General features: G+C 44.0%; 1 protein-coding gene across 1 annotated transcript; it reads left to right on the top strand.

The window, feature by feature from the left end:
- Positions 1-5,248: 5,248 nt before the first annotated feature.
- On the top strand, positions 5,249-7,011 carry LOC119341531 (protein LATERAL ROOT PRIMORDIUM 1-like). Its single transcript, XM_037613406.1, has 2 exons — positions 5,249-6,267; positions 6,369-7,011. The coding sequence occupies exons 1-2, from the start codon at positions 5,709-5,711 to the stop codon at positions 6,701-6,703; spliced, it is 894 nt and encodes a 297-aa protein (XP_037469303.1). The 5' UTR covers positions 5,249-5,708; the 3' UTR covers positions 6,704-7,011.
- Positions 7,012-11,337: the final 4,326 nt, after the last annotated feature.

Here is an 11,337-nt window from a genome sequence, read left to right as displayed (position 1 = left end):
CCAGATTTCCTATCCTTTCCTGCAGATTCAAAACCTCCCCTTTTGCCCGCGATCTTCCTCTGTCGTCAGGTGGATCGGATAGTTGCACCCCTTTATTATTCCCTTCCTTTCCTGCTTTATTTACTTCCTTGGATCTGTTGAGCAGATCCTCTCTCATCTCTTTCATCTTTTCCCTGATCCTTGACATGCGCTGATCCATTCCCTCCTCCCCTGAACATGCTTGATCTCTTTTGCTCTTCTTCCTTTCCGTCGCGTATCTCTGTATCACTTTCCTTGTTTTGATCCATGATTCCCTCAGTCCCAATGGATCTCCTCCTTCTAACAATCCCGATCCGAACCTGTTACCGCATCTCCGCTCTTGGTTCACCGGAGGGATTTTTGCCCCACCGGATCCGATCTCCGATCGCCTCTGTGTCGCCTCGGTGGGGGCTCCGTAAATTCCGCTCATATCGGCTGGTAAATTTTGAATAATAGGTGGTCGGTTCATATCGGCTAGTAAATCCTCCATTTTCTGGACACTCTTGTATATGGCACATATGGCATGGCAGCAAGGAAGGCCTGCCAGCTGAAATCCTCCATTTTCTGGACACTCTTGTATATGGCATATACGCATGACACAAACCTGCAGCCATGTATTCGATCTAGATGGGCTGCAGCCGTTGATCATAGTGTTGTGTGAATTTCGTCCGGCAACCATCGCGTGTACAGTAATTTGGTTTGTTAAACAATGCTTCCTCCGTCCCAAAATAAGTGTCGCAACTTTATACTAACTTTATTATAAAGTTGTACTAAGGTCGAGATACTTATTTTGAAACGGAGGGAGTACTATCCAACAGATGGTGTTGTCTATCTGTACAAAGGTATCGTCTATGTAGCACTGCTACACGTGGCGCTAGTGTTATTCCCTAACCCTAGCGCGCTACCAAATTACAAACAAAATGCTAAGAGAAAATTTAGGAAAAGTCTACCAACATCTAAACCTATGATATTCCAAGTGTAAATTTGAAGTACACCTCATGAACAAACCGGACCAACTATGTGTATGAATCAATATCACGTCGAACACCTAAAAGGTGACCAACCGGTGATTCATGAAGTTAAGAGCAAGTCTAATAAGGTGCAGTTAACAGACTATAAATATTAATTCGTCCCATAATGTAAGACATTTTTTACTCTAGTGTAGTGTCAACAAATGTCTTACATGGGATGGAGGTAGTATTATATTTTTGCTGAGTTGGATGAGATCGAGAACCTGTTTGTTTGGGCTTTTGCAGCTTTTTCATTTTGACAAAAAGCCACAAAGACTCCTAATTAGGGCTTTTTTGCTCCTGCTTTTGCCTTATGAAACAATATTGTTATATGATGGTATAAGCCAAAAGCCGATGCAAAAAAAACTACGATTTTTTTCTTGCCAAAGTAGAAAAGCTGCAAAAACGTAAACAAAAGCTCAAACAAACAGTGCCGTAGTGATCTAAAAAGTTTTATATTACTTTACATAGTTAGTACAACAAGGGAAGGATCACACTACATAATCATGCCTGGGAATGTAATTGTGTTTGATGATTCTCGTTGACAAATATTGTCTCTCTCTACTTTCTACAATGATCTAATCGTGTACTCCCTCCGTCCGGTGAAAAATATACATATAAATTTTTTAGGACAAATTATGGAGTGGGATAAAAAATGCATTGGAAAAGTGCAAGCCACCATCTCTTTTCTCTTTAATTATGCTACCTCCGATGACCTAAGTGCATGTAAAAATTAAGGAGACCATGTGTAGAAAGCTATTAGTCTTAATTACCGTGTGATGAGAGAAGAATTTTTTTCTACTTTAATGTGCATTGGAAAGATAGATATACACTCTCTTGTGGACAAATTTTAAAACCAAATGTACAATTTTCACCGGACGAAGGGAATATATTGTAGCATTTTCCATGTCACGTGTTTATAAAAAAAATTACATCAAATTGGCCCTTGCGTTATACTCCCTCTATTCCTAAATATACGTCTTTTTAGATATTTCAACAAGTGACTACATACGAAGCAAAATGAGTGAATATACACTCTAAAATATATCTACATACATCCGTATGTTGTAGTCCATTTAAAATATCTAAAAAACTTACATTTAGAAACGGAGGGAGTAGATCACACATTTCTTATGGTCTAGATTCCAGCTTGTAGCTATGTATAGTGTCTTTTAGGCTAAACTAATTTATAGGTGCCTCGCAGCGTGCCAATCATATATGCTCACTTGGAACACATGAACTAAAAAAAACATGAATATAGGAAACACAAGAATTAAGAGAAATGGGAATACTTCAAATTGTTATTTGGATACCACACAGTAATAATACTCTCCTTGAGAACCTTATATTGTAGGGGAAGATGATACTCTCCTTGAGAACCTCATATCGTAGGGAAACGAGCTATACAACAACAAGATTGCTAAATCCCAGTCCATGAGACTTAAAGAAGTCTCGGTCGATGTTATATTCATGAGATCTTACATGGATTTTTTTTTTGATTTTTCTTTCTTGCTTTTATATTTTGTGTCATTTAACTGAGACTTGGTCAAGTCACATTCGACTGAGATCTTGACACACCCACACAATAATAAAAATTACTTAAAAAATTTAATACACGCTGTACGGTCAGTGGGAAGTTTTTTTTTTTAAACAAAGCAAGGCACCAGGAAGGTGCCCAATTTCCATTGACAACTTGAAGAGTCATTACAAGGTTCAGAGGCCAGAGAATACAGAGCAGGAGATACAGCCAGAAAAAGAAGCTGAATGGAATAGCAAAGATAGGTTGAAACAAGTCAACCAGATGATCTGCAGCTAAAAGAATGAGAGAAGGGCACTTAGTAGATCTATCTTGAAAGTAAGAAGAAGCGTGAAAGTGTCTTCAATCCTGAAGAAAGCTTTGAAGAAGAAGCCTAGAAATCACAACTTAGTTGAAGCGTCCTCTGAGCTTAGTAGCAGTACACCTTGTGTAGACGGTAACCTGTGACAGAGAAGTGAGCTAAAGCTGCCGCCACTGGACAGAGGTCTGCAGCGTGTGATCGAGTTGAGCAAGACATTATAGGTTGATTTGTTGCCTGATACACCTGCTGAGCAAGGTTGTGAGCTACTCCATTTAGATTCCTGGAAATATGAAAGACCTGAGCATTGAGATTAGTATAACTTTTAATAAAAGAAGCTAAGTAATTTCTGATATTCCAAGGCGTAGCAGGATGGGAGATATTCTTAGAAGCTACTGCAGAAGCAAGCGGAAGACAATCAGTTAAAAAAGTAGGCTGCTGCACATTTAAGAAGTTTGCTAGCATAGCAGCACAAGCCAGGGCCGTGGCTTCCGCTTGAATGGGATCAATGGTTACAGGTGCAGAAGCTTGAATCTGAATGTTGATCTCCCCATGATCAGCAGGGAGAGAAAAGTAGATACCAATATCTGTACCAACCTGTCCTCGAAGAGCACCTGGTATTTTTGAAGTTCGAAAAGCCGCATCAGAATAAATCTTCGGCCCCTTAATAATGAGATCAGATTGGATGGATTTGCCCTGTATAGGAATTTGCTGTTCATTATGAAGATTGTTAGTAACATTATGTTGGTCATCAGATGACAAAAATGCCTCAGCTTGCATTGCACAATCCATACTAGCAGCCATAATGTGGATCCTATTAGGATGACCTTTCCTGCGCTCGAAAAGACAATCATTCCTAGCTTTCCATAAAGTCCATAAAAAATTAAAAATATTCTAGAACGAAGCACGAGGATGATGTGAACCCATTAAAGAAGTAATGGTGGTAAGCAAAGAATCCTGATTATGAACGAGAGCATCAGATCTAATATACCAAGGATGAGCATACCAGGCAGCTCTAGCAAAATGAAAAAGGAAAAAAAGATGAAATCCTCTTGTTGAGTACATGTGGAGCAAATTTGAGGAATATGGTTGGAGAATCTTCCTGCTCTCATACCAGTGGGAAGCTTCAAAATCCGACCGTGACGCAAGGAGAAAGAAAACAACAGTGTCCATCCACGCCGACGATGGGGTTTAGAGCGAGCTCCAAACAAGGCTATTTGGAGGCTACGCTCGTTTTCGGAGCAAGATTTATAAATTTTGACGATTGCACGACTACTCTCCTGCAGCGACGTTTTGTGGTGCTGGTAGTCGTCCTGCCAGCGGTTATCATTACGGCGATCGGTACACGTACGACGCGTCCGCCAGGGTCGCTCTTAAACCACGAATTTAGTGTGATATGAAGAGAAAACCTAGCGAGCCTGTATTTGGCCAGACGGACCGACGGGCGTACCGCGGCGCGTTCTTCCGTTTCTTCGGCGCGTCCGGTCCGGTCTCACGTGAATGCGTCAGATCCGCGTATCCCGACCTCGTGTCCTTGTGCCCGCTCGTACACAACGCAGGCTTGCTACGAGCAGCCGAGTAATCAGGCTAGATGCTACTGCCATGCCATGCCATGGAGAGGCCTAGCTAGCCCTAGGCGGCAGCAGCAGAAAAGAAAGACCCGGCGTATCATATCGCACCGCCCGCAGGAGCGGGTAAAAAGCCATCGATCGCGTCGCGCCCAATAAGAAGCAGCAATCAATCCCTGCGCCGCGGATCCATGGATCCAGCCACCCAGCGGCTACCGGCTATCGGCTATGGTAGACTGGCGCGCGGGCGTAGGCTGTGGCCGCTGCTGCTGCTTTTAACGCGGGGGCAGAGCTGCAAACGGCGGCAGCGGCAGAGCAGGAGGGAGGAGAAGAGAAGGGAGCCGGGCGGGCGCGTCAGTGAAAGCTGCCAGGCTGCGCTGCGTGCCCGGTGCGGTGCCCCCACAAGAAGTCTCGATCCCCCACTGGGCGCAGGCGCAGCGAGCGAAAGATGAGATCCCGTGGCCGATCGCAGCCGGTCGCGCAGAGGAATTTTTCAGCCGCAGACCCCACCCGCAGCCACTTCTTCAGACCTCACACACGCTGAACGCTGAAGCAGCACCCGGCCGGCCCCTCTCTCCTTCTCTCCTATCTTCACGAGCACACAGCATACACACGCTCTCTCCCTCTCACGTTGTCCTGTGGAAAGTAGAGGGATAAAGAACACAAGCGGCTAGCCCCTGTGTCCTGTAGGCCGTAGGCGTACACACACAGATACTCCAAAAGGGAGGAGAGAAGGCTACCTAGCAAGCTATGCTAACCTAGCTAGGGTAGGCTGTAGAGACTAGAGAGAGGGTAGCTAGGTGGTAGTAGGGTAGAGTCTTTTGTGTTTTCTTTTCTTTACTCTTGGATGCCCCTTCCTTCGCTGAGAAGAGAGATTCTTCTTTAAAGTGGATGGAGAGGAGGGGTTTCCATCCGTAGGCTCACTCAACTCAGCTGCTAGCCGCTACTCCTCAGAGGAGCATCTTCGTCTGCTCTTGCGCCTTTTCCGCTCGCTCGCTGCCTGCCTGCCTTTGGAGCTAAGCTTAGCCTAGGTAGGCGTAGCGGCTAGCTAGCCAGGGAGGGGAAGCTACTGCCCCCAGCCAGCAAGCGTGGCGTCGTCGGGGAGGCGCTTCCCATCGGTCTCCGCGGCCTACGCGGACTGGATCGCGTCGGCCGGCGGCGACGACCTCTCGCTCGGCTTCAATGCCGCTGGCGCGTCTGCCAACGGCCTTTGGGGACCAGCCTCGCGCCAGTCCGCCGCGCTCAACTACGGGATAACGGCTGCTGGTGATGTCGGCATGGTCGTCCTCGCCCCCGCCTCCTCCTTCCACCACCAGAGGGCCGCTGCTGCTGCCGCCGCGGCGGACGCCGCCGACCAAGGGTTCGCCCTCCTCTCCGCGGGGCAGTGCGGGCTCGCCGACCCTGGCGCTCCCAAGTCCGGCAGCGCCATCCAGTTCTGGCAGTCGCACTCGCAGCCCCACACGACGCCGCCCGCCGCTGCCCCCGCCGACAAGAAGCAGGTCGTCTCCGCGGTGGACTACGGCGGCGTCTCCTCCGGATCCGGCGGCTCCACCACGTGCAACGACTGCGGCAACCAGGCGAAGAAAGACTGCCCCCACCAGCGCTGCCGGACGTGCTGCAAGAGCCGCGGCTTCGACTGCACGACGCACGTCAGGAGCACCTGGATCCCGGCCGCCCGGCGCCGCGAGAAGCACCCGCTCGGCGGCGACCTTTCCCCTCCCGCCGCTCCTGCCACGGCGGCCACCAAGAAACCGCGGTTCCACTCCTCCCAGACCACCACCACCACCACCACCTCTCGCACCTCCACCTCCAACGGCACCTCCTCGAGCCAACAAGGTGATCGACCAGCACAGACGCACATCCCAAGTCTCAGCAGTCAGCACACATAATTCAAGAAACTTGCACACTAATCACATCTTCTATCCCATCCTCTGCAGACGCGCCGTTCAGGGACAGCCTGCCGCGGCACGTGCGCGCGCCGGCGGTGTTCCGGTGCGTGCGGGTGACCTCCGTCGACGACGGCGCGGACGAGTTCGCGTACCAGGCGGCGGTGAGCATCAACGGCCACATGTTCAGGGGGTTTCTCTACGACCAGGGCGCCGACAACGGCCGCACCAGCAACGACGAGCCCAGCCACGCGCACGCGGCCGCCGTGCGTAGCATCTCCGACCTCCACCTCGGCAACGCCTCCGCGGTGCCGCCGGACATGTACAACACCGTCAGCGGGGCGCTCATTCTCGGCGGGATGGGCTATGGTAACACCATGAACTGAAAACTATTAGTGCTAGCTAGTAAGCCTGGTGCAATAATGGTAGACATCCATCTTGTTACTACATGTCACCTCATTTCTTTCATCTCAATCACCAGTAGTGGTACTACCCTGTCTTCCATTTTGCTGCTGCATGCTGTGTGCCGGTGCCACAGCTAACTTCCAAGTCTTTTGTTACTAGAAGTTGGAAAGAAAATGAAAGGAAAACCAATCAGTATTTCCAAGGTAAACTGGCTGTTGTGTTACCATTTTTTTACTGAACATGTTTGCATATGTTGGGAACTGCAAATTATATACAGTTAAAATCACCATGGTCTGTGGGTCCTTCTTTAGAGTAATTTTTTTAGACAAAACCTTATTTGTAGTAATCACTTGACGCCATGGAGAGGTTGATGGTAGCACTATTGTTAATTTGGCAGCTGAAAAGTTTGACTCTTTGATGCTCTTCCTAGTCCCCACGCTATCGACCACTTCACTTCATCCTCTTGCGTGCTATGGCTTCCGAATTGCCAGTCTTGTTTACCTTGTTCAGCTAGTAGCACGTATACTCTATCGCTTCCCCAAATTTACGGGGTTGGTAGGATAGCAAGACCATGGGTTGGATTCTTACTTGCTTTGTATGTGCTGTTAAGCATCTTATCCGTGCATTGGAACTTGTAGCGGGAAAAAGAGAGCCAATGTGCAATGCATGTGGTGATAAGAATTCTCTTGCCCTCTTAAAATAATATGCAGCTGATAGTAAATTACTTGGGTCACGATCATGGAAGCCAATAATGGTACAGTGCTCCATACATTAGCCTTGGCCTGTTTGCTAGTCCTAGTAGCTGCTTGTTAACAATATGATGAAGGGACATCTTCTCTTAAACTTTTGTTGCGAGCCCCCATATTTATTCCCCCTGCTGCCGGATCCCAAATCCAGAATGAAAACATGTACCCCCTTTTTCCATAATATAAGGTGTTTTTCCGAGCTAACATATTTTGCAAAAATAAAACGTCTTATATTGTGGGACGGATGAAGTACTAAGGAGTGGCCATATCTCAATCAACACAGAACTAAATCTGTCTCCGCAAGTACACTTATAGAGATATATTTCCGACCAAGATTTCGCATCCATTCCATACTTGTAAAATCTCTAATTTTGGTCAGATTGTTCTTAGCGGCGAGAAATAAAAAGATCATATTTTTATGAGATTTGTTAGTTCCAGTCTGTTTTTTTTTTCTTCATTCGTAAGAAGGCCAAGTTATCACACAATAAAGTCATCTTGTGCTGTGGATCTGTTCTACAACTTCAGTTTTAGGAGTGCAAATTACAAATGATTTCTGAAAATGGTACACCTAATTTTTCTTCCATGGGGAACCAACGATGTTTAGATCTGTATCGTAAGTTTATGGGTGTACCGAAGCACTGCTCTTTGTAGATTTTAAGCACTTCTAGAATGTCTACTATGTATTGAAAAATATATCAGTTAAAATAGATAAAGAACCACAGGGTTAATTTGGTGGCTATTTCCACCTTGTTGTGTCATGTCAAATGTGAGTTTGGTCGATTTGCTTGAGCCACCGCAACTTGAGGACGAAATTTATGCTGCGGTAGCTGGTCGAAGGGGTTGGGTAAGCCATCTTGTCATCAGCAAAGCCGCTGTTATCTCATGTGTTGTTTCTATGGGGATCTTTTGGCCCATGCTGCCGTGCCTAACTTTCGGGAGCACGGCTACTGTGCAGGGCGCTTGTTTTATTCGATGTGGTAGAGTTGGTGTACCATCATCTCCATGCAGCGGCCTGCCATTTAGTTTTATAGCTTGACCTTGACTTACTGCGCCATTGCTTTAACTTGTTCGATCTTTGCCAATGCCTGGTAATTAATTAGTCTGATTCTTTTTTTAATTGAGTTTATGAGTGAAGTGCTATATGGTCCATAGTCACAGGCTGATTATGCTCCTGTAATCATGCCAAGTAATTTGGTTCTTGCTACTGTTTAACTTCCACCTTGATATTTAGTTTCTTGGAGACGACTTGACCAAACTGTGAATTTCAGTATACTTGTCCGCTTCAGAAAGTTGTTATTCTTTTGTACCATTCTTTTATTGCGGATCACTTATCAATGATTTCAGACGTTGCTTACAGTATTGATGAATATTCCAGCCCCAGAGCATCACAGAAATGAATAATATGTATGGTGTTACAGAGTTATAATATTTCAAAACTGAATATTATTTTTGTGTTTCTTGCACAGGGTTTATGGTGAATAATTCCTGTCCTAGTTAATCGTTTTCTGGCAAGAGTCTTTGTTCCAAATATTGAATGATATAACATTATGATTTCTCAGGTTAATTGTCTAAACTGTTATGAATATATATTTGGTGCCACAATAAGGTTATGAAGATCATTATGTCATGTGTCATTTTTTATTCGTGAAAACATTTTCCCCCACTAATTTGTTGGTTGTGTTTGACTTTTTTATGGGAGGTTGTGTTTGATTTTGAACTGAAGTTTTGTGAATGATAAGCAAATGTCTGTTAAGTTAGTTTTGTTAAAAAGAAATCTCCAACCGCATTACTAGACTAACATTCTACTATACAACAAGGTAATTCATTGGCGTTTGCTTTTTCACCTAAGTGTGTAGACATGGATCCTTTAGCTTATAACATAACGACATCATGTTTTTTTTTTCTCTGGAACCTATTTACATTTGAGATGTTGGTGCTCAGATGACATCCTGAATATTCGACCGTCGTATAGCATTTTGTTGACTAGCTTTATTGTTTCATGCGCTTCTTAGTGTAATCAAATTTTGAAATAGGCTTTCACCCCGCTTTATATATAAATCAACCAAAGCCCATACACCAAGTAGCACCGCACCGACATAAAAAGTCTACTAGGGCCACAACACAAGCAATCCTAAATAAAATATAAGAGAAAAGCGAAAAAAAAAGACCATGAAGTGGCCACAACATCAAAGGGGTGCCGGAGACGCTAGTCGATGAATTGTGGATAATACTTCAATGTTGCTTTAAATCAAATTCCTTGAAGGCATGCCATGCTATTTCTCATCATGAATCAACAACTTGCAATGAATAATTCCATGATATCTTTGTTTCCCCACAAAAAATAAGATAAATTATTGGTGATAGTTATTTTATTAGCTTGATTTCAGTCAAACATCACCCACAAACTTTCACATAAACAACACAGTGGAAATATGTTAAGATGAGCTTGTTTGTTTCTGCCAATAATAGTGAACTATGTTATGGTCGTACTAAGGGCAGTCCTAGTCGAAAGTGCCCTTCTTAAGTCGAGCTCAAATGAGATCGGGTGAACAGTAAAATAAAAAAAGGTATGAAAACAAAATTTAAGAACTCTGACCTTTTTTGTTTGCAAGAAACATTGAGAAAAGTTCCACATGCATGCAAAATTTTGTGATGAACTGACATTTTTGGAGTTGTGGGCAAAAAAATTGATATGTTCCCAAAACAGTCTATTTTTTTAGCATGGATTTTTGTTGTCCACACTTTCAAGAATGTGATTTCATCTTGAAATTTTGCACGCATGTAAAATATTTCTTAATGTTTGTTGCACAAAGTTTGATTTGTTTTCGGGATTTTACTATTCATGCAAGCTCATTTGAGCTTGAGCATAGATAGTCTGTGTCCCAATCCTACTTTTTTTACTAATATATCTAATGACGTTAAATTGGAAGTTTAGATATAGTAGTCCCAGTGCACTACTCCCTTTGTCCCGGTTTATTAGGGCCCCTCGTATTTTGTGTCAAAGTTTGACATAAAGTTAACTAATAAAATATAAACTATATGTCATAATTAATGTTTTTGTGATTGTAATCCTCTTTTGGATACAAATTCGATGATATATTTTTCTGTAGCATATAAATCATGAGTTGTTATAATGGTCAAACTTTGACCTAAAATACAAGGGGCCCCAATAAACCTAGACGAAGGGTGTATATCTTAGTCTTGTGAAGTATCTAAAACAACCTCATTTAATGTCTTTTATGAGAGAAAAGTTATGAGATGTCGTGAATTTGATGCTAAGATCTACTATAGCTAGATTAGGCCTCTTGGAAAGAATGTGTGCTTTGATGTGAGCATGACTAGTAGTACAACTAACTGCTCGCTATATGATGTTGCAATGCCATTTATAGTCATCACTTATACAACAAGGTTGGCTATAAGACTAGCCATAGTGGAGAGTAATTTACACTAGTAACATACACGCTACCCTAGGCTATGTTACTATCTTCGTAGTGGGTAGTAACATATGTGTGGTGTCATGCAAAGCTTAACTTATTAGATTATAGACTCATATTTTCTTGAGACATGTGATATTACGGTAACTAGCTAAGTTACTCAATTTGCCTATCTCCTCATTAACTCATTGTCACATAGTCAAATTTGCTAAGTTGGACCCCATGTTACTCTTGAAGTTAGTCCCACTATGGCTAGTCTAAGACTAGTAATTTTTCCCCACCTGTCCTCTCTCTTTATTATTATCTTCCTAGGAGCACGCATATGGATAAACTATTGCATGAGAACCCACTTCCTTAACTTTTTCATGTCTCTACTCCACACAGGAAAAATTGCAATGTAAGCGGGCTATAAGCCTGCTATTGTGCTATGAAGTG

This window comes from Triticum dicoccoides, chromosome 1B (genome assembly GCF_002162155.2).
Source record: "Triticum dicoccoides isolate Atlit2015 ecotype Zavitan chromosome 1B, WEW_v2.0, whole genome shotgun sequence".
NCBI lineage: Eukaryota > Viridiplantae > Streptophyta > Magnoliopsida > Poales > Poaceae > Triticum > Triticum dicoccoides.
The sequence above is the reverse complement of the archived record's forward strand: the minus strand, read 5'-3'. Positions and strand labels throughout refer to the sequence as shown.